This window comes from Felis catus, chromosome A2, assembly GCF_018350175.1.
Source record: "Felis catus isolate Fca126 chromosome A2, F.catus_Fca126_mat1.0, whole genome shotgun sequence".
NCBI lineage: Eukaryota > Metazoa > Chordata > Mammalia > Carnivora > Felidae > Felis > Felis catus.
The window spans coordinates 21517913-21542058 of NC_058369.1; the positions used below are offsets into that span (position 1 = coordinate 21517913).

The window sequence follows — 24146 nt, forward strand, 5'->3', positions numbered from 1 at the left end:
AGACGATGGTATATAGTCTCATCTAATAAGAATTTTTAAAATATCGTCGTTACTGAGTCTTATTACTAAGTCTTACTTAACACTTAGTCTTACTCTGACACTGGGTTTTCTGCACCCAAGTCAGTATCTACCTGTGTCTGTCTATCTTATATTTTTTGAACAATGGGAGCACTGTATACTCTTTTTTAATTTGTGTTTGTTACTGAATACACCACAGCTTTCTTTCTATTATAGTACATATAAATCCTCTTCATTGTGTTAGACCATTTTATTGATAATCTGTGTTATAAGTGAGCAGTAATTTACCCACTTATCTACCGATGGCATTTCAGTTGTTTCTGATTTTTCACTCATTTCACAACAATGTTCCTATGAACACAGTGTTTTGATTATGCTGATGGAAAGAAAAAGTTTAATTATCACTCTCTAGAAATACATTAAAAGCTACAATAAAGAATAGAAAAGAATGCTGATTCCATTATCACTTAGTCATTTCTTAATATTCAAACTTACTTTTTCCCCCTAATAAGAACTGCTCTGTGACGCTGCTCACATATTCATATGTATGCAAAAGAATATACGAACAAATGGAGAAACACATTCACAGCTAAGTATTAGAATGTCAGAATCATGGTCGATGTAGAGCTGGGTATCTATTAATTCATTGTTCATGATTTCATTCAATCATTAGAATTTTACTGTTTACTTAGTATGTGCCAGGCTCTGGCTAAGCATAATGAAATGAGTCTGAGTATAAAATATAAAGATCAGCCGGGAGAGTATTTACCAATCGAGTTTTAAAGGGGGAATGTGAATGGATCACAGAATTAGACATAAGAGTCAAACCTATGAAACACTTAGGAGGAAACATAGGAGTAAATCTTTGTGCATTAAACAAAGCCTTCTTAGGTATGACACCAAAAGCATAAGCAACAGCAACGAAACAGATAAATTGAGCTACATCAAAATAAACTTTTGTGCTATAAACAATATCGTCAAGCAAGTGAAAAGATGATCCACAAAACATCTGGAAATATATCTGGTCTGGAATTGTTATCAGATATAAGGAGCTCTTACAATTCTGTAATAAAAAAAAAAAAACAAACCCAATTTAAAAACAGGCAAAGACATTTCCTCCAAAAAGATATACAAATGGCCATCAGTATAGAAAAAGATGCTCAACATCATTAGTCATTAGGAAAATGCGTGTCCAAAATTGGATACCACTTCACACTCACTAGCATAGCTATAACCAAAAGAGAGTAACTAGTGTTGGCAAAGATGTAGAGAAACTGGAACATTCATACATTGCATTTCACATATGCCACAAAGCATGTAAGTGGTAGGACAGAAAGCGACAAAATATAACTTAGAAATGTCATAACCAATAAACTGATTTCACAAAGACAAGAAACCTGTATTATATTCACTAACAACCTCAAAAGCTACCCTAATTTAAAAGGATTGTTGAAAGAAGGTAGGTGGTAAGGATACGATAGGTCCAGGGTCTTCTGAGTGAAAGAAAAGGGGGTCTCAATCCACCTGGGGTGGGAGTTACAAATTCCTGAAGTAGAATCAACACCTGCTCAGTTACAGAGAGCCCAAAAAGGCCACATTTTCCAACTTCATAAAAGAATCTGGAAAGCTAGATTTTTACGTGTCAGCAACTAATTTGGAATATTTTAGGCACTAAGTAAGGCACCAGTTGGCAACTTCTGAGGATACGTTTAAACCCAGCAATACCCACTGTCTACGTCTGTAGTAATGATGCTTATTTGCTTTAGAGTGCTAAACAAGCAACCAATTTTAAGATTCCTTGGACAAGAAATATCACTGAACATGAAAAGAGTTTTCCACACTGGTTCTGCAAGCAGTAATACTCACGCCCTCTAGCAGGGGAACAGGAGGGCTACACGCTCCCACCAGGGTCTGCCGCAGAAACTCATCCCAATCAGACACTTTGTCTCTGATGCCTAGATGAGGGAATAAATGAGTGATTACTCATAATGTCAGCTACAGAACACACAGAAACGAAACCTAATACAGAGAAGTTAAACCAGTGAAAATGGTTTAGAGGTGCATTTGTACTTTTAATATCTAAGTCCAACATGTTACTTCTTTCAGAGCTTAAAAAAATCCCCAGCTAGATAAAGCTCCTTCCTAATTAGTTTAATAAAAGGGATACACAAAACAAAAGAGAATACAGTAACAGCGGCCTAATTTTATCCAAAAGCTAACTACTTTATTTTTTTTATTTATTTTGAGAGAGAGAGAGAGAGAGAGAGAGAGAGAGAGAGAGAGAGAGCGCGCGCGCACATGTGAGAGACTGTGGGAGAGGGGCAACAAGAGAGAGGGAAAGAGAATCCCAAGCAGGCTCCGCACTCTGAGCACAGAGTCTGACGCAGGGCTCGAACGCACAAATTGTGAGATCGTGACCTGAGCCAAAATCAAGAGTCAGACGCTTAACTGACTGAGCCACTCAGGTGCCCCACTACTTTATTTTTTATCATGGGAATTCTCAAATATATATAGAAGTAGAGAAAATGGTATAATGAATCTCCATGTACCTTAGCTTCAACAACTGTCACTTCATGGTCAACTTTTCCATCCAGACCAGGAATTGTTAGCAAACAACAACCTTTGGGCTAACTTTGGTCCACTGTCTATTTTTGTAAATAAGGTTTTATTGGAACACATCCATGCACATTTGTTTACACACTGTTTGTGGCTGCTTTCACACCACAAAGGTAGTGTTAGGTATCTGTTACAAGGATCACATGGCCTGTAAAACCTAAAATATTTACTGTCTGGTCCTTTACAGATGTTCTGCCAACCAACCACAGATTATTTAGAACCCAATTCCTGATATAACTGTATCATATAGTATCATGTAATTTCATCCAATATAATCTCAGTGGTTTTTGTGTTTGTTTTTGTTTTTTGTAGACAGCGAGCATGAGCTGGGGAGAGGGGCAGAGGGAGAGAGAGAGAGAAAGAAAATCTTAAACAGGCTCCACACTTAGCCCAGAGCCCAATGCAGGGCTCCATCCCATGATCCTGGGATCATGACCTGAACTAAAATCAAGAGTCAGATGCTCAGGGTGCTTGGGTGGCTCAATCACGTAAGCGTCCAACTCTTGATGTTGGCTCAGATCACGATTTTGTGGTAGTGGAATCGAGCCCCCGTGCTGGCTCTGCTCTGGGTGTGGAGCCTGCTTGGAATTCTGTCTCTGCCCCTTCCCCGCTCTCTCTCACGTGCACACACACACACACGCGCGCTCTTTCTCTCAAAATAAATAAACAAAAACGGTCGAATGCTCAACCAACTGAGCTACCCAGGCGCCCCTCAGTATGTATTTCTAAAAAAATAACTTTTTATGTAAGCACAATATGACGCCTTTAAAAATTAATAATTCTTTAATATCAAATATCTAGTCCATGTTTAAATGCCCCCAAATGTCTCACAGTTTTTTCCAATTTGCTTGATCAAATCAGGATCCCAATGAGATGTACACACTGCAAATGGTTGATTTATTGCTTAAGTCTCTTTTAAGGTGTATGTTCCTTCTCCCCTCCATCTCCCCATTCTCTTTCTAGCAGCGTATTTGTTGAAAAACAGCCTTTTGTCTGTTTAGCATTTTTTGAGCCTGCTTTTACTGGTAGCCTCCATGTGGGAGGTAACCGGTTGTTCCAATGACCTCTGTATTCTGTATAAATCAGTGTTTACAGCTACAGGCTTGATCAAATTCAGATTTGACTCTTTTGAGGGGGAGTCAAGAACAGCTCAAAAGCGGAGTCGTAATCTTCCACCACTTCCATCAGGAAGCAGACTCAGTCTGGTTGTCTCTCCTTTTGTGGTGTTAGCACCTTTTAATGGTCACTACACAGATACACGATTCGTTAGGGCTAAACGTGGTGATTTTCCCATCATCCCTTTTTTGTTTACTAACCAAAAATATTCTATGAAGAAAAATTTCTCTTCTTCAACTACTTCATTACCTTGCGTTATAGTTCACAGGGAAAAAAAGCAGGATATGTGTTTGATTCTCTATCTTTCCCTGTATTTACCAGCTTTCAAAATCGTCAGTGGCGTCCCCATCACCCTCCAAAGGCGATCAAGGTGAGTTCTGTTTAAAAGTCACACTAGGGGGGCGCCTTGGGTGGCGCAGTCGGTTAAGCGTCCGACTTCAGCCAGGTCACGATCTCGCGGTCCGGGAGTTCGAGCCCCGCGTCGGGCTCTGGGCTGATGGCTCAGAGCCTGGAGCCTGTTTCCGATTCTGTGTCTCCCTCTCTCTCTGCCCCTCGCCCGTTCATGCTCTGTCTCTCTCTGTCCCAAAAATAAATAAACGTTGAAAAAAAAATTAAAAAAAAAAAATAAAAGTCACACTAGGAAATTATAGATTAAAGCACATCCGATATGCTTCAGGTCATCGCAGCTGTTCTCCTACTGATGCTCACACTGTCCTGTCTTTAACCAGAAGGAGTCTCTTTTGATATGACCCTAGTAAACAGGCACTGACATCTTTCTCACTTTTGGTTTGAACGGTGTCCCAGGCTCAGCTGGCACCTTTCCTGCCCCGGTACAAGAACCAGCTCCTTCTCCAAGGAGCTCGAATTTGTTTGGGTGAAAATGGTATTCAGAGATCATACTTAGGGTGCTGAGTGCTCGTTTTTAAAAAAATATTCTTTATACTAAGTTTGTGTTTCTAGTTTTTTTCAGTATCTAGAACGAAGAAACATCCTTTTTTAAAGACATAAATCAGATTAGGAGTTCATATGGACACTGCCAATACAAATTCATGAAGACATTGTTTCTACTTCATATACCTAAGCTCTGTCTCTTTTCTATCCTGCTGAAAACCCTAGTTCTTTCTTAATTATACATTTCATAATGACTTTATTCCACAATACCCAAATATTATTTCAAAATAGTATCAACTTTGCGACCAACAATGATTACTAAAAACAGCTTACTTTCGTTGTTGTTGTTACGCTATACCCCTATTAGGGATGTACCTTTACTTTAAATTACTGTATTTGAAAGCCAACGAAATAGTTGTCTGAGAGGTCACTTCACAACCTCCATACACAGTTACATTTCTCTGCTGCTTTTGTTTTTGTGGTTTTTTGTTTGTTTGTTTGTTTAGAAATTTCTTTAGAATGTTTTATAGTTCTATAAACTACTTACATAATTCAAAAGTCAAATCTACAAAATAGACACATTCAGAAAATCTAGCTTCTATCCCTTTCCCCACTTCATTCCATTCCCTTGTTTCCCCACAGGTAACTTTTTAAAATGATTTATCCTTTTATTTAAAAAAAATGAACTTCACATATACATATTCATATGTTCTCCCCCTCCTTCATTTCTTACACATTTTCTCTTTCCATAAAATAAGACATCCTGGAGAATGCTCCTGCCTGTATGCAGATGGTCCCCATTTCTTTTTACCAGGCACTGGCAGCTTTTTTCATTATAAAGTATCCTTTTGTCTCCTGTAATGCTTTCTAATCTGCATTCTACCTTTGTGAAATACCAAGACTGACACTCCTTTCTTTTTTATTTATCTTTGTCCATCCTTGTATTTTAACCCTTTCAGAATCTTTCCATTTATGTATATCTCCTATAAACAGCACAAAAGTAGGCTTTGCCTTGTGGACCAACCTGAACTTTTTTTTTTACTTTTAGAAGAGTAAGCCCATTGACATTTATGGATATTATCAATAGGTATGGCTTCAATTCTGTCATATTGTTAAATATCATATAGATTATTGGTGTGTGTGTGTATGTATATATAGTCTTTCACTATGTTATCCATTTTATTTGAACATATACTTTTTCTTTTTTTCTTTTTAAAATTTATCTTTTGGCATTTAGAAAGGTTTGCATTCATTCTCCTGGTTCCCTTTATACTAATACCTTGATATAACACTTTAGTTCTATTTTTGGACTATTTTCTATTCTTTGATAAAACAGCAGTAACATTAGCCAAAACTACTTTTTTCTCTTCTTCCTCACCATCTCATTTCAGGCAATAGCCTTTTATTCTCAATTAACATTTAAAAGGTAATTAGCTAAAAAAATAAAAGGCAATTCAATTACTCTGCAATAAAGCTGGTTTTTAAAAAAAGAAAAAAAAGGCAGTGAGTGAGCTTTACCACTACGCACATGCCCTCCGTACTCTGCTGTCCCACATTTTTATAGTGACACTGTATCTACATTGCCAGAGTATGTAGCTATTATATATTACACTGTCTCCTTCATACCCTTCATTTAGTTCCAAGTTCTATAGCTACATATATATTTAATGTTTCATTAACAGTTCTTATGCTGATGCTTCTTCATTCATTGGGTTTTCTAAAGTTCAGTCTCCAGTGGATGTCTTAGGAAGGGCTCAAAGGAACCTGAATCTTCGTATCTTCATAGCAGTATGCATATGGCCTTTACACCTAAAGTTCAGTGTGACGAGATGTAAAACTCTTGTCTCATAGATTCTTTTACTGAATTTCTTAACTATGTTACCCTACTATTTTTTATCAAAAAGCTCAATTGTCAAGGGGCATCTGGGTGGCTCAGTTGGTTAAGCGCCTGACTTCACCCAGGTCATGATCTCGCAGTTCATGGGTTCGAGCCCCGCATCAGACTCTGTGCTGGCAGCTCAGAGCCTGGACCCTGCTTTGGATTCTGTGTCTCCCTTTCTCTGCCCCTCACCCACTCACGTGCGCGCGCTCTCTCTCTCTCTCTCTCTCTCTCTCTCTCTCTCTCTCTCTCTCAAAAATAAACATTAAAAAAAGTTAAAAAAAAAAAAAAAAAGAAAAGCACTATTGTCAATTAGTCTGTTGACAATCTTGTTTTCCTTCCTTTTTAAGAAATTTAGACTTTTTGCCTAGGATTATTTTTTACTTTGAAGTCCAAGTGTCATTAGAACACATCTTGATGTAGCTGTTCTCACTGGATTTTCCCCTGTACATAGTGAGCCCTTTCTAGATGTATTTCAAGTCCTATTTTATTTCAGTAAGGTTTTCTTGAATTATAGTTTATAGTATTTTATTGTTTCTCTGTTGCCGTTTTCTTTAGGGACTTTACCCCGTCTTTTTTCTTTTCTCATATCTTTTTTATTTTGCAATTTTTCTTCCTTTTCATCTGCTATTTCTCTTCAGATATTATCCATGGTAAATTTGCTCCTGTGTTCATTTTAACTTAGTCTTCATTTCTAATATATATTTTTATATTTCTAGTTCTTGCCTAACTTTTACTTTTTCTCTTTTCAAATCTTCCTTTTCTCCAATCATCTCATTTCTGAATTTTTATAAATTTTATTTATACTTTTTCTCACTGCTTCTATCGTTACTACTTTCTCTTAGTTCGTTTTGAAATGTTTTTATGTGACACAGTGTTCATCTCTTTTGTGGTTATGCTTCTCCAGAAGTATTTTATCCCATCCTTCTCTCTCATTATAATAACCTTGTATTCAACTAAAATCATGTAAATGAGATGAATTTTCCTAGACTCAAGATGAGATGGTAGGCTAGGTAGCTTCATGTCTCTAGAGCTTCCTTACATTGTTTTGTTTTGTTTTTTTTTTTCACAAAACACTTAAAAATATGGCAGATAGAAGCCCACAGAACCCCAAGAACCCTAACACCTAAATATTCATTTCAAAAATTTTTTTAATGTTTATTTATTTTTGAAAGAGAAACAGCATGAGTGGGGGAGGAGCAGAGAGACAGGGAGACAGAATCCGAAGCAGGCTCCAGGCTCTGAGCTGTCAGCACAGAGCCTGATGCGGGGCTCGAACTCACCAACTGCAAGATCATAACCTGAGCCAAAGTCGGATGCTTAAATGACTGAGCCACCCAGGCACCCCCTAAATATTCATTTCAAAATACCATTATTCACCAAAAGAAACCAGGACTTCTTGGAGAAATGACTGATTTCAGTGCTGAGACAGAGAAAAGCTTCTTGAACTAAAACATAAATTACTCAAAGAATGATGGGAACATAACAAAGGACACATTAGTGGCAGCTTAAAGGGGTGCCCATTTGCCAAATCTAGGACAATGTGAGCATCAAGATAAATAATGACAGTAAAGGAACATAACCCATTGAGTAAAATAAGAATTATGAGTCTACACTGACATACATGTGTACGTAAATACACATACACATATATAAGTATATGCATGTAAGTGGAGGAAAAGGAAAGCTCTTTCTATTGCAGAAAGCCAATTATGAAATGTAGACAGAATTAGATAATGCTATTTGGTAATATTAGAGTAATAATTGTTTCAGATAAAAATGATCAATCAATGCTAAAAATAGCAGGTAACAGTTTGAAGAGCAATGAGATATTTATATCATCTCAAAGTATCTTCCTACAAGATACTTATTAATTAAAAGCTGTACAAGTAATTTTATGGTGGAAAAACCTGACATACATCAAATTAGTCAAGTGATGAAAGTTACTGTATCACCAGCTATAGAACAAACCAACAACAGGTGTCTCATCCTAATAATGACTGATGCCCTAAAGGACACAGTGTCACTTCTGCAGTTTTCCTACCAAAAGTGCATAATCTGAGTCTAAGGAAACATCAGACAAACCCAAACTGTGGGACAGTCCAAAAGACTAACTGGCTTGTACTCTTCAAAAACATTAACACCAAGAAAGACAAAGAAAGGTTAAGAAAACTAAAAAGACGTGACAATCAAATACAATGTGTGATCCTGGACTGAATCCTGGACTAGGAAAAGAAACAAGGCATAATCAACATTATTGGGAAAATTGTCCCATAACTTTCAAAAATGTCAAAGTCACAAAAAACAAAGTCTGAGAAACATCCAGATTAAAGGAATCTTATGAGACATGACACCTGAATACAATACATGATCTGGGATTTCCTTTTACTATCAAAACATTATGTGTAAAAACTGAGTAAGATCTACAAATTATAGTGTTAAATCAAAGTTAATTTCTTTATTTTGTTATTTTATTGTGCCAATGGATGTCCTTGTTTTTTCTTAAAGATACAATCTTTTAAATTTATTTATGATTATTATTATTTTTTTTTATTTTAGAAAGAGAGTGCATGCCAAGTGGGAGAGGGGCAGAGGAGGAGAAAAAGAAAATTTCAAACAGACTCCATGCCCAATGCAGAGCCGGAGGCAGGGCTCGATCCCACAATCCTGGGATTTCCTAAGCTGAAATTGAGAGTTGAACACTCAACCGACTGAGCCACCCAGACGCCCCGTCCTGATTTTTGTAAGAACATTAAAGTAAGAGTAAAAGGGCATCATGTCTGTAACTGACTTTCAAATGGTTCATTAAAAAATCATGCATGTGTGTGTATGAGAGTGAGAGGGAAGGAGGGAGAAGGAAGGACAACATGAGTTTGGTAAAATGTCAACATTTAGGGAAACCTGGCAAAAAGTCTATAAGAATTTTCTATACTATTTTTGCAACTTTTCTGTAAATCTGAAATTATATCAAAATAAGTAAAGAAAAACATATAAGCTCTGGTATTTTCTTGAAGCGTGAAGCCTTTCTTCCCTTTCTCCACCTTTACATGACCCTCTGTCCTGCTTAATTTGGATTCTACTCCCAGTAAGGCTCTTTCCTGGAGAGGAACTTCAGTTCCTCATTTTAAGTTAAGACTCATTTTAAGAGTTCATAGGTCCCAGATATAACCTAGGGCTGAGAAGATAGAGGACAATAAACTCAGAAGATATCGAGCATCAATAGCATAGCAATCTGGCCCAATGTACTTAAAGACAAACAGACCTACAAGTCCCAAACTCAGAGAGCCTCACGGTCTTACAAGATGATAAGCAACTGATGCTCCCAATGAGTACCATAAAAACCCAAGGCTTTATGAAGCCCAGAAAATAATTTTTAAAAATAGGGAAATGTGCATTATTCCTTATAAATATTTTCATTCAAAATGCTAACCCAAAAAAGTTAGAGAAAGCTATGTGCGTGGAGAATGAAAACCTCAAGGGTGTAGCCACGGCCATACCATATCATGTCTTGATAACATGTATTTTATTACCTTCCGGGGCTTCAAGGGTCTTCTTGTTCTGCTTACACCACCCAATGGGGTAGAGGCCGGCCTTCCTGATGTCACACCAGAAGTCCGCCCTCCGGTCCTCGCCATAGCCATCGTAGCGGAGCAGCAGCAACTGCTCACAGGTGGTGATGATGGTGGCAACCCAGTAGGTTTCAGGGTCTGTTTTCACAGCCACCTCCAGCTTCATCCCAGGAGCAAAGCCATTTTGCAAGCGTGTGTCCACCTGAACAGGGAAATTTTATTAACCACCAAATAAGTATCTCAAATGAGTATTTCTTTTGCCATTCTTTTCTTTTAAGTTTATTTATTTCGAGGGCGGGGAGGGGCAGAGAGAGGGAGATAGAGAAAGAATCCTAAGCAGGCTCCTCACTGACAGCATGGATCCAGATGCGGGGCTCGATCCCACAAACTGTGAGATCATGACCTGAGCCAAAATCAAGAGTTGGCCGCTTACCCAACTGAGCTAACCCAGGCGCCCCTCCGACAGCCTTTTTTAAGACTTACAATTCTGAAGCACTAAACGCAATAAAACCTTCTCAAGGGAAACCTGAGAAATTCCAATGCTACCTCACAGGAGTGATCCAAACAAAACAAGGAACAGCAATGCTCCTCTGTTCTAGCCGACTCCAAAGGAATTTTAACAGAACTCAATATTTTCACAAAAGCAGTCTACTATGATTACAGAAAACGTTTTCTATTAAGTACATAAATCACTAAATGTTCACTATTTTAATAGCCTTCAACACATTATGTTTTCAAGAGTGATTTCTAGATCATTCCAAAAAGATTTATGATGCTAGAAAAGGGGAAAGACAAAATAAGCTATAATGATAATAAATTAGTGTAACATGTACCATATGTAGAGACCCATACCTCCCAGTTTCCCTCAAATAGTCTATGTTTATACCTGTTTTCCTTGAATGATAATTAACAGCGGCCCGTTTCTCTCTCAAAGTGTCCTGATTTAAATGATAAATTATATGATCACAAAGGCATGGGTGAGCAATTCTGGAACTACTGCATGTGTATACTAAGATTAAAGTATGTACATATATTGTGAGAAATGAGAGTCAGGTTTCTCACTGTGGGAGAAAGAAGTACAAACAAGGAAAGGGGAGAATAGAATGAAACTCGTGTTGGACTGGAATCAGCAGTATCAGAACGAGGTCACAATGACAGAAAATAGTACAGATGTGTATGTATGTGTGTGCAAATACATCTCCTACCTCTGTGAACTGACAGGGACTGGAAGTAATGATACTCATTAGCAATAAGCAAATTCAGCGTACAAATCTTGATTTATAAATGCCATCCTCCAATGAAAAGAACAAGGGCTCCATGGAGAAATAAGTGATACCAATTTGGGGGTACAGAAAATATAGGAAGAGCCTAGAATATCTTGTGATACCAGAAAGTAAAGAAATTCTTCAAAAATGATGAGGGCATTTGTAAAGGACATGGGAGCCAACCAGAAGGATCCCCCAATGGTCACATTAGGAATAATTTGAGCAATAAAGTAAATAATCAGACTAATGGATTATAACCCATAGATTTAAATAATATCCACGAGTCCATAGTGTAAAAAATAATTAACAGAGAAGACGGGATAGATCCTTAGAATAGAAGACCAATTAATATAGAAAAAAATGATAGAAATAGAAAATCACCATTAGAAAAAACACAGAAATAAACACTGCAGGCAAGAATCATGCATCAGTGCAAAAATGACTATGATATTCACAGAATCTCAAAGGTTCTCCTAGAAGATTCTTACCAATTATAAAGGGGAAAACAGTAACATCACAGTGAAGAACTACGGCAGACACCACCTTAACTAACTGATCAAAGTTAACATTATATGCTCTTCAAAATGTCTAGGCCATGAGAGACAAAGAAGGAACGAGGAACTCTTAAGCACTGGAGGAGACTATGAAGACCTGACAAATAAATGCAACCCAGCAATCACAAACACTGGGCAGTTGAGGGGAGTCCTGGAAAGACAGCCAGGGAGGGAAAGTCCTACGTCCTGTACAAAACCCCCTGCCCTTCCCATCAACTGCCCTGTTGTACTCCTCACTGTATTAGAATTATGCAGTATGAATGTTGTCCTGTGTGTGCTTTTCTCCAGCCCAACACTGCTTATAGATTCGCTCATGTTACATTTAACAGTCTATTTCTTTTCACCCCTGTATAGTATTCCATTATACAAATATGCCACAATGTATCCATTCTAATGCTACAAACAGTAGGCACTGTGAGAAGTTTGCAGCTTTGTAAGACTATAAACAGAATATCTTTGTGTCTCTGGGGCAAACATACATGGAATGCTATAACAGATATGGTCAAACCATTTCCAAAGTGGCTGCACCAGTTTACTTTCCCAGTAGTATAAAAAAATCCTTTTGCTGCAACACTCTAGGCAAAGTTTGTGTATTTTCAGTCCTTTTCATTTTAACCATTTTGGAAGGTGTGTTATGTATCTCATTGTGATTTTATTTTATTTTTTAATGTTTGTTTATTCATTTTGAGAGAGAGAGTGAGAGAGCAGGGAGAGAGGAGAGAGAATCCTAAGCAGGCTCCTTGCTGTCAGCGCAGGGCCCAACCCAGGGCTCAATCTCACCAATTGTGAGACCAGGATCTGAGCCAAAATCCAGAGTGGGACCGATGGAGCTACCTGTGCACCCCTCTCACTGTGATTTTAATTTGGACTTTTTCGTTATTAATGAAGATGGAAACCTTTATATTTTTTAGCCATTTACTTTTCTTCTTTGGGGAAATGGCTAAGAGTCTTGCCTATTTTTGGTCAAGTCTGCATTTTGGATATCAGTTCTTTGTCAGTTACTTGTGTTGCAAACATTACCTCAATTTCTTTATGGTTCTGATTGATGAACAGACGTTCTTAATTTTAATGTACTCTGGTTTATCAATGTTTTTTCTTTAAAAAGTTAGCGTTTTCTGTATTTTTAAACAAAATTTCCCTATCCTTAGAAGTCATAAAGATGTATTTTCCATAAGCCTTTCATATTTAGAACTAATATCCACTTTGAATTATTCTCCATGTATGGTATTAGGTAGGAGTCAGGTTTTATTTGTTTGAAGATGCATACACAACTGACCTTTCCTCACCACTGGAAACTGCCACCTTTGTTATAAGTCAAGTGTCCCCACAAAAGTGGATCTGCTTCTGATTTTTTGTTTTTCCTTCGAGTCGTGCTGCAGCGCTATAATTCAGTTCACTACCTAGTACAGCAAGTCTTCTTGTTTTGTCTTATTCCTTAGCTGCATCTGGTTATCCTGGCTCCTTCGCATTTCCACATGAACTTTAGAATCAGACCGTCAATTCCTATCTGAATTTTCTTTTGGTATTTGACATGGGTTGCAGTAAATCTATAGATCTACTATAGATTTATTTATTACTGGGAGAACTGTCATCTTTACAATAGTGAGTCTTCCATTACACAAACAAGGCATATTCCTTTATTTTAACTTACATCAATAATGGTTTGAAGTTACTTTGCAAATTTTTGTTACATTTATTAGTCATTTGATGTGTTTATGGTATTGCAAATTACATCTTTCAGTCCCACTTTTCTTTGTTGCTAGTATACAGAAATATAACAATTTTTCATGCTACCCTGTATCTAATAATCTTATTAAAGTTACTCATTAATCCTATATCTGTAAAGTATTTTATTCATCTGTATATAATGACATTTTTCCTTTCTTCCTAATCCTTATACATTTTATTTTTTTTTTTTTAATTTTTTTTTTTCAACGTTTATTTATTTTTGGGACAGAGAGAGACAGAGCATGAACGGGGGAGGGGCAGAGAGAGAGGGAGACAGAGAATCGGAAACAGGCTCCAGGCTCTGAGCCGTCAGCCCAGAGCCTGACGCGGGGCTCGAACTCCCGGACCGCGAGATCGTGACCTGGCTGAAGTCGGACGCTTAACCGACTGCGCCACCCAGGCGCCCCATAATCCTTATACATTTTAGTTGTTTTGCTTACCTTACTGTATTAGCCAGAACCTCCAATACACTAGCAAACAGAAGTCATGTTAGCCAACATTTTTATCTTGTTGCATATGTAAAACAAAGTATGCATCATATTACCATTAACAAAGTTTGCTGTGGATTTTTTATAGATATCCTTTAGCAAATTAAAGATTTCTTTAATTTTCTCATCTACAGTTTGCTAAGAGTTTTTGTCATGACTGGGTATGGAATTTTACCAATTATTTTTCTCTTTATATTGAGGTGATAATGTATTTTTTCTCCTTTATTCTGCTACTATGGTGAATTATGCTCTTCAAAGGTATCTTCCTCACTTTCTCTCCTTTCTCCTGAGATTCCAATTGCACATGCATTAGACTTTTTTTATACTGTCCATAGCTCTTGGATGTTCTGGTCTGTTTTTTTCCCCACTCTTTTCCTCTTTGCATTTCAGTTTGGGAAATTTATATTCACTTATCTTCAAGTATACTCTTTCCTCATCTGTTTGAGGATGACCAATGAGCTTGTCAAAGGCATTTGACATCTCTTATTACCATGTTTTTCATTTCTATAATTTCCACTTCACTGTGTCTAATAGTGTCGATTGCTAAGTGTGTTGTTTTTTTTTTTTTACAGTTTATTTACTTATTTTCAGAGAGAGAGAGAGTGCATGACTAGCAGAGGGGTAGAGAGAGAGGGAGAGAGAGAATCCCAAGCAGGCTCTGTGCTCTCAGTACAGAGTATGATGCAGGGCTCGGTCCCATGAACCATGAGATCCTGACCTGAGCTGAAATCAAGAGTCAGATGCTTAACTAACTGAGACACCCAGGCGCCCCTGATTTCCTTTTGTGTTCACACATGTTGCCCACCTGTTCTGCTACAGCCTTTAAGCTATTACTCATAGGTATTTAAAATTCTCTGATAGTTCCAGTATCTGGGCCTTATAAGTCTGGTTCTGTGGAATGCTTTGTCTGTTGACAGTTTGCTGTTTTTCTCTTGGTTCTTCGTGTGTCCCATAATTTTTCACTGAAAGCCAGACATCCTGTACAGAATAACTGAGGTTGAGCAGACAGTATTTATGCCTGGACATGGGGGTGTTTCTTTTTAGGCCTTAAATTTGAGGGAGAAGGTTAAATCAATACAGTGAGGAGTGCAATTGGGTTTGGGTTTTGTTGTTTGGTTTTCACAGTACACCAGAGGCTCCAAACTACATTAGCATTTTCTACTGAGGGTATAGGCTCATTTGCCAGAGGGCCTTCTCCCCTCAATACTTGCTGCTCCACCCTGAGATTTAGGCCCTCTCTTTGTGACTACATCTCAAAGACCATCTATCTCCACACTCTTGCCCTCTCCTACAAACAGACCTCTGTTGCCCAACATTTTCTAACTTGGTCATTGAAGACAAGCAGGAAGGGACACTCTCTGAGATTCAGCCTCAGTCTCAGGTTCTGTGTCCTGGGTGTTGGGAGTGCAAACTTCTCAGTGATCTTACTCCTCTCCCAACTGTAGGGGACCTTTAATGCTCTAGCATGTATTCCTACCCCTCTCCAGGACAGAGGGCTTTTATTTCTTCTGTTCTTTCCCCAGGCTGCAAAGAATCTTCACCTGTACCCGGTGGGGAGGTGGGGGGGGGGGGGGGGGGGGGGGGGGGGGGAAGCAGTTAAAAGGTTTGCATTCCTTCCCCTAGAAGCTTAAAGCTTTTGTTCCAGAAGATTCAGGTAAAGCTTAGTGTCTTTCCCATAGTTTGTGCTGTTTCCTTCACCAGATATGAGGAAAACTGTTTTACTATCTTAGAATTGTCATCCTTGCAAATGTGGTTTACTTCTAATTTCTTCTTCAGCCCCACCTTCCCCACCTCCTTCATTCCAAATTGGGTACTATAAAACTTGCCAGTGGCTCACAAGTCCTGGAAATCTGAGTTCCAGCAGCTTTGGCTGTGATCAGCTAGCCACAGGCACTCCTTCTCGGCACCTTCCTATACCTGTGCTTGGTTTTTACCACACGTGGCAGTCTTTCACCATATACTGATTCAAGCTTACAAATATTTTCTACATTTGATGATCAGAGAGTATACATCTATTTTTCATGCTCCTTGTTGCTTTGACATTCAAAGAGGAGAGGTGGAACCTGTTTCTTTAAAATGACATTTTTGGGGCGCCTGGGTGGCGCAGTCGGTTAAGCGTCCGACTTCAGCCAGGTCACGATCTCGCGGTCCGTGAGTTCGAGCCCCGCATCAGGCTCTGGGCTGATGGCTCAGAGCCTGGAGCCTGTTTCCGATTCTGTGTCTCCCTCTCTCTCTGCCCCTCCCCCGTTCATGCTCTGTCTCTCTCTGTCCCAAAAATAAATAAACGTTGAAAAAAAAAATTAAAAAAATAAAATAAAATAAAATGATATTTTTGGGGGTGCTTGGGTGGCTCAGTTGGTTAAGTGTCTAACTTTGGCTCAGGTCATAACATTCGAGCCCCGTGTCGGGCTCTGTGCTGACAGCTCGGAGCCTGGAGCCTGCTCCGGATTCTGTGTCTCCCTCCCACTCTGCCTCTCCCCTGCTCGCACTCTGTCTCTCTTTCTCAAAAAATAAACATGAATGAATGAATGAATGAATGAATGAATGACTTTTTTAGGGCCACCTGGGTGCCTCAGTCCATTAAGCATGTGACTTTGGCTCAGGTCATGATCTCACGGTCGAGCCCTGCATCAGGTTCTGCACTGATGGTACAGAGCCTGCTTGGGATTCTCTGTCTCTCCCTCTGTCTCTCTGCCCCTTCCCCATTTGGTCTCTTTCTCTCAAAATAAATGAACAAACTTTTTTTAAAATGTTAAAATGACATTTTTTAGATCCAGAATTTTGCTCAGGAAATTTATCCCCCATTTTCATTTTAGTATAAATAAATAATAAGTATGTATAAATACCTATCAGATTAGTAATAACATTAAAAACAATAACTCAAAGGTATTACATGATCATGAATAAACTTCCCTTGTTAAAAAAAAATACCAAAAGCAATTATAAAAGATTAGTCAATGTAATATAAAATTAAATCCTTACTTAAAATATGTAGTTCTCACTACTTCAATTTAAGAAAGGCATAAGTGAACTAAAAATAGGGCAACTATTATGACTGAGTTTTTACACAAACTGAAAATAGCAAGACTCTTTGGCATATACAACACCTACAATACAGTTTAACCTCACAAAATCAGACAATTCTCAGTGAGCATTTGTGTCTTCCTAAATCCTAGAACAAAGGAACTATGCCCTGCTGAACACTGCTATGGACTAAACTGTGTGTCCCCCAAAATTCATATGTTCAAATCCTAACTCCCAATGTGACTGTATTTTAAGACAGCACCCTGTTGAGGATTTTTGCAACCATGTTCATCAGGGAAATTGGTCTTAGTTCTCCTTTTTAGTGGGGTCTCCGTCTGGTTTTGGAATCAAGGTAATGTTGGCTTCACAGAAAGAGTTTGGAAGTTTTCCTTCCATTTCTATTTTTTGGAACAGCTTCAAGAGAATAGGTGTTAACTCCTCCTTAAATGTTTGGTAGAATTCCCCTGGAAAGCCATCTGGCCCTGGACTCTTGTTTTTTGGCAGATTTTTGATTACTAATTCGATTTCCTTACTAGTTATGGTCAATTTCCTTACTGTTCAAATTTTCTATTTCTTCCTGTTTCAGTTTTGGTAGTGTATATGTTTCTAGGAATTTGTTCATTTCTTCCAGATTGCCCACTTTATTGGCATATAATTGCTCATAATATTCTCTTATTACTGTTTTTATTTCTGCTGTGTTGATTGTGATCTCTCCTCTTTCATTCTTGATTTTATTTACTTGGGTCCTTTCCTTTTTCTTTTTGATCAAACTGGCTAGTGGTTCACCAATTCTGTTAATTCTTTCAAAGAACTAGCTTTTGGTTTCATTAATCTGTTCTACTGTTTTTTTGATTTCGATAGCATTAATTTCTGCTCTAATCCTTATTATTTCCTGTCTTCTGCTGGTTTTGGGTTTTATTTGCTGTTCTTTTTCCAGCTCCTTAAGGCGTAAGGTTAGGTTGTGTATCTGAGATCTTTCTTCCTTCTTTAGGAAGGCCTGGATTGCTATGTACTTTCCTCTTATGACTGCCTTTGCTGCATCCCAGAGGTTTTGGGTTGTGGTGTTATCATTTTCACTGATCTTGAAAAAGACAACCAAAGCAGGAGGCATCACAATCCCCGACTTCAAGCTATACTACAAAGCTGTAATCATCAAGACAGTATGGTACTGGCACAAAAAAAAAAAAAACAGAAATGGAACCCACAAAGGTATGGCCAACTAATCTTTGACAAAGCAGGAAAGAATATCCAATGGAATAAAGACAGTCTGTTCAGCAAGTGGTGCTGGGAAAACTGGACAGGAACATGACGAAAAATGAACCTGGACCACTTTCTTACACCATACACAAAAATAAACTCAAAATGGATGAAAGACCTCAATGTAAGACAGGAAGCCATCAAAATCCTCGAGGAAAAAGCAGGCAAAAACCTCTTTGATCTTGGCTGCAGCAACCTCTTACTCAACACGTCTCCAGAGGCAAGGGAAACAAAAGCAAAAATGACCTACTGGGACCTCATAAAAATAAAAAGCTTCTGCACAGCGAAGGAAACAATCAGCAAAACTAAAAGGCAACCAACAGAATGGGAGAAGACATTTGCAAATGACATATCAGATAAAGGGTTAGTATCCAAAATCTATAAAGAACTTATCAAACTCAACACCCCCAAAAAAATAATCCAGCGAAGAAATGGGCAAAAGACATGAACAGACACTTCTCCAAAGAAGACTTCCAGATGGCCAAACGGACACATGAAAAAATGCTCCACATCACTCATCATCAGGGAAATACAAATCAAAACCTTACACCTGTCAGAATGGCTAACATTAACAACTCAGGCAACAACAGATGTTGGCGAGGATGTGGAGAAAGAGGATCTCTTTTGCATTGTTGGTGGCAATGCAAGCTGGTACAGCCACTCTGGAAAACAGTATGGAAGTTCCTCAAAAAACTAAAAATAGAACTACCCTATGACCACTACTAGGTATTTACCCACAGGATACAGGTGTGCTATTTCGAAGGGACACATACACCCCCATGTTTATAGCAGCACTATCAACAATAGCCAAAGTATAGAAAGAGCCCAAATGTTCATCGATGGATGAATGGATAAAGAAGAGGTGGTGTGTGTGTGTGTGTGTGTATACACACACAATGGAGTATTACTCGGCAATAAAAAAGAATGAAATCTTGCCATTTGCAACTATGTGAATGGAACTAGAGGGTATTATGCTGAGTGAAATTAGTCAGAGAAAGACAAAAATCATATGACTTCACTCATCTGAGGACTTTAAGAGACAAAACAGATGAACATAAGGGAAGGGAAACAAAACTAATATAAAAACAGGGAGGGGGACAAAACATAAGAGACTCATAAATATGGAGAACAAACTGAGGGTTGCTGGAGGGGTTGTGGGAGGGGGGATGGGCTAAATGGGTAAGGGGGACTAAGAAGTCTACTCCTGAAATCATTGTTGCACTATATGCTAATTAATTTGGATGTAAATTTAAAAAATAAATAAATAAAACAAGAAAAAAAAAAAAAAAGACAGCACCCTTATGGAGGTAGTCTTTTCCTGCTTTCTCCTCTAGGGTTTTGATGGTTTCCTGTCTCACATTCAGGTCCTTTATCCATTTTGAGTTTATTTTTGTGAATGGTGTGAGAAAGTGGTCTAGTTTCAATCTTCTGCATGTTGCTGTCCAGTTCTCCCAGCACCATTTGTTAAAGAGACTGTCTTTTTTCCATTGGATGTTCTTTCCTGCTTTGTCAAAGATGAGTTGGCCATACGTTTGTGGGTCTAGTTCTGGGGTTTCTATTGTATTCCATTGGTCTATGTGTCTGTTTTTGTGCCAATACCATGCTGTCTTGATGATGACAGCTTTGTAGTAGAGGCTAAAGTCTGGGATTGTGATGCCTCCTGCTTTGGTCTTCTTTTTCAAAATTACTTTGGCTATTTGGGGCCTTTTGTGGTTCCATATGAATTTTAGGTTTGCTTGTTCTAGTTTCGAGAAGAATGCTGGTGCAATTTTGATTGGGATTGCATTGAATGTGTAGATAGCTTTGGGTAGTATGGACATTTTGACAATACTTATTCTTCCAATCCATGAGCACCCTTATGGAGGTAGTAAAGGGTAAATGAGGCCCTAAGAGTGGAGCCCTGATTCAAGGAGAGTCTGCTCTCTCACTCTCTGCCATGTGAGGACACAGTGACCAGGCTGTCAGCAAACCAGGAAGAGAGCCCTCACCAGAGCCTAACCCTGCCGGCAGCCTGATCTCAGACTTCTAGTCTCCAGAACTGTGAGACAATAAACTTCTGTTGTTCAAGCCACCCAGTGTATGGCAGCCTGAACAGACTAAGAGAAACGTGAAATCAACAGATCAATAATTCTGTGTTTTAAGAGGGAATGTAAGTGAAAAGGCTCAAAAACTAGGTCTGAATATAAGTTATTAATAAAACTTGGACTGTTTTCTTCCATTCTAAAGGCATCATATAGGGCAAGTATGTGGTGAATGGATTAAGCATTAAATTGAGCTATTAAGACATAAAACTATACTGCCCCAGCCACGAATATAACCCACTGATGATATTACTTACGTTTCTGCTCAACGTGAGAGAAAGCAATGACATTACTGAACTTACTTTCAATGTGCAAACCAACAGTCATAACACACAGTGTAAGAAAATAAACCATTTTCTTCAATTTATGAGGGGTTTTATTGACAAAAAAAAAAAAAAAAAGGAATACTCATGACGAGTGAAAAAGACAAGTGTTGCATTGAGTGATAGAAAATAAACAAAACCAAAAAAAAGACTTTAAAGTATGTCCAGGGGCACCTGGCTGGTTTGGTCAGGAGAGCACTCTGATCAGTGTGACTCTTGATCTCAGAGTTGTCAGTTCGAGCCCCAAGTTGGATGTAGAGGTTACTTTAAAATAATAAAATAAAATATGTCCAGTTTTTAAAATGAGGGTGGCGGGGCGCCTGGATGGCGCAGTCGGTTAAGCGTCCGACTTCAGCCAGGTCACGATCTCGCGGTCTGTGAGTTCGAGCCCCGCGTCGGGCTCTGGGCTGATGGCTCAGAGCCTGGAGCCTGCTTCCGATTCTGTGTCTCCTTCTCTCTCTGCCCCTCCCCCATTCATGCTCTGTCTCTCTCTGTCCCAAAAATAAATAAACGTTGAAAAAAAAATTTTAAATAAAAAAAAAATAAAATAAAATGAGGGTGGCAAGAGGAGGAAAAAAGGAAAAAGCACCCAAATCCTTTCAAGTGTCTCAACTTAAAATAACTCTAAACCCTCTAATGATGGTACCGTGAGTCAAAGGAATAAGGTGCAGTCAGTAAAACAAATACAGGCAGTGCTTACATGTTTAAAAGATCCGTAGGGTACTGCAGCGGACCCTGTCTCTTCTAGGTAATCTTCCCAGCTTAACTCCACTTCTTCCACACCAGATCCAGCATCTGGAATTAAAATCAGAACAAAAGAAAACTCAAGACTGTAAAAACATAAACTTAGTAACCCTAACTTACACAATTTACTTCACATCAAATTAACCAATTTGATTTTACACACAAAATAATCAGACGTTCAGGTTTTTAAAAAAATTTTTTAATGTTTGTTTTTGAGAGACAGACACACAGTGCGAGCAGGGGAGGGGCAGAGAGAGAGGGAGACACAGAATCCCAAGCAGGTTCCAGACTCTGAGCTGTCAGCACAGAGTCCGACGCGGGGCTCAAACTCACGAACCGTGAGATCATGACCTGAGCTGGAGTCTGACGCTCAACCGACTGAGCCACCCAAGCACCCCTCACATGTTCATTGTAAGTGGCAGGTTCCCTTTGTGTACTGATGATCAATGAATCTCAACAACATGGAAGGGTGACATGCTGTCTCCTGCTGGGCTCCATCAGGGAGGGATCCACCCAGATGGGCCATATAAAAGCTGGTGAGAGTATAACTATTATAATCACTTTGGACTATAATTTGGTATCCAATGCCAACTACCTGAGATACTTAATAGGCATTTCTTTTTTTTTTTTTTTAATTCTTTAAATGTTTATTTATATTTGAGAGAGAGAGAGACAGTGCACGAGCAGGGGAGGGGCAGAGAGAGGCCAAGACAGAATCTGAAGCAGGCTCCGGGCTCCAAGCTGTCAGCACACAGTCTGACGTGGGGCTTGGCCTCAGGAGCTGTGAGATCGTGACCTGAGCCGAAGTCGGACGCTCAACTGACTGAGCCACCCGGGTGCCTTAATAGGCATTTCAAACTTAAATTTTCAACCTGAATCCTCCTTAGTACTCTCCAATTGCATAAAAGATACCACCAGTCCATATTTTGGCTCAATCCAAAAATGTGGGGTTATCCTTTTTTTCCAACTTCTCTTTCACATCTACAGATACATCAAAATCATCAGAAAACTCTGTAGGTACCACCTTTAAAATACACTCCAAATCAAATCACTTCCCACCATTTCTATTGCTCTCTCTCTAGCCCAAGACCTAACCACTATATCCTTTCACCTTTTAATCAAAATTACAACGAAATCTAAACTCTTTGGAAGACTGTGAAGGCCCAATCTGGTGTGAGCCCTGGCTACCTTCCCTGCCACTTCATCCCCAACCAGCCTCTTGTGTGCTCACTGCACTCAAGTGACCCTGGGATTCTTACTATTCTTCTCTAAACATGCTCTTTCCTCATTGACTTCCTCAAAGACCCCTTCCCCAGTGTCATTCACCGCTTCATTACATTCAAGCCTCTCCTCAAACGTCCTGTTTCCAGAAAGGCCTCCCATCACTACTTCTCTAAAGCAGACACCCCAGACTGTGCCTCCATTATCTTACAGGCATTCAGAAGTACTTGCCAGTATGCCATACACCTTTGTATCCTCCCCGTTAGAAAACAAACTCTACCAAGACAAGACTTCATTTTGGTCACTCCTGTATCTGTCACAGCAGACTCAATAAATTTTTGTTGAGTGAGCAAAGATTCAAATATTCCAAACTCCACTAATTCCAATTTACATAATAAACTCTCTAAGAGCAGGATTTTGTTTACTGATGTATCCTCACTGCTCAAAACAATGAGGGGCACTAGCAGGTTCACAACAGACAGCTGCTGAATGAGTACACCCTAGGGGAGTCCATGCGTAGGAGGCAAGTACAAGGATGCTCACCACAGCACTGTCTGTGACAGCAACAGACAGAAGAAGAGACAAATTATGGCAATTCCACAATGGAGTAGTACTATATCGCAGCTGAAATGAATGAACCAGTATTGACACAGATAAATCTCAAAAAAAAAAAAAAAAAAAAACCCACATCAAATAAAAACAGCAAGTACAGAATGAAAAGCACAAGATACAGTTTAGGCTTCAAAGCAAACTTTGCAGTATAAATGTTTATAAATGCATGCATATTAATAAGAGTATAGAAACAAAGGTGGGAAGGATACACATCAACTACCTTTGGGAGATGGAGAGGAGAAAACAGGAAGAGAAGTACAAAAGAGGCTTAAACTCTATTAGGCTTTATTTCTTAAAAAAAAAATGGGAAGACATGAAAACATGTTCAACATCATTAGGGAAGTGCAAATCAAAATCACAATGAGATACCACTTCATACCCACTAGAATGACTATTATCCCAAAAAAGCAGAAAGTAAGTGTTGCCAAGGATGTGAGAAATTGGAATCTTTGTGCATTGCTGGTCTGCGGATGTAAAATGGTGCAGCCGCTGTGGAAAACTATACGGTGGTTCCGGAAACAATTAAAAATACAATCACCCTGTGACCTAGCCATTCCACTTCTGGATATATACCCCAAAGAATTGAAAGCAAGGACTCAAACAGATAGTTGTACACAAATGTTCATAGCAGTAATATTCACAATAGTCAAAAGGTGGAAGCAACTCAAGTGTCCATAAATGGATGAACAGATAAACAAAATGAGGTGTATACATACATACACTGGAGTATTATTCAGCCTTAAAAATATGGCACATATGA

At 38.8% G+C, this 24146-nt stretch overlaps 1 protein-coding gene across 13 annotated transcripts in view; it reads right to left on the minus strand.

Moving 5' to 3' along the window:
- SFMBT1 (Scm like with four mbt domains 1) overlaps window positions 1-24146 on the minus strand; it is a 135082-nt gene that overhangs the window by 35215 nt on the left and 75721 nt on the right. For all 13 annotated transcript variants that reach the window (XM_045051367.1, XM_045051387.1, XM_045051376.1 and 10 more), the window contains 3 exons: window positions 21510-21604; window positions 10051-10291; window positions 1885-1973 (listed from right to left, as the gene is read on the minus strand). In XM_045051367.1, the coding sequence (XP_044907302.1) occupies window positions 1885-1973; window positions 10051-10291; window positions 21510-21604 (425 nt within the window). The remainder of the gene's footprint in view (window positions 1-1884; window positions 1974-10050; window positions 10292-21509; window positions 21605-24146) is intronic.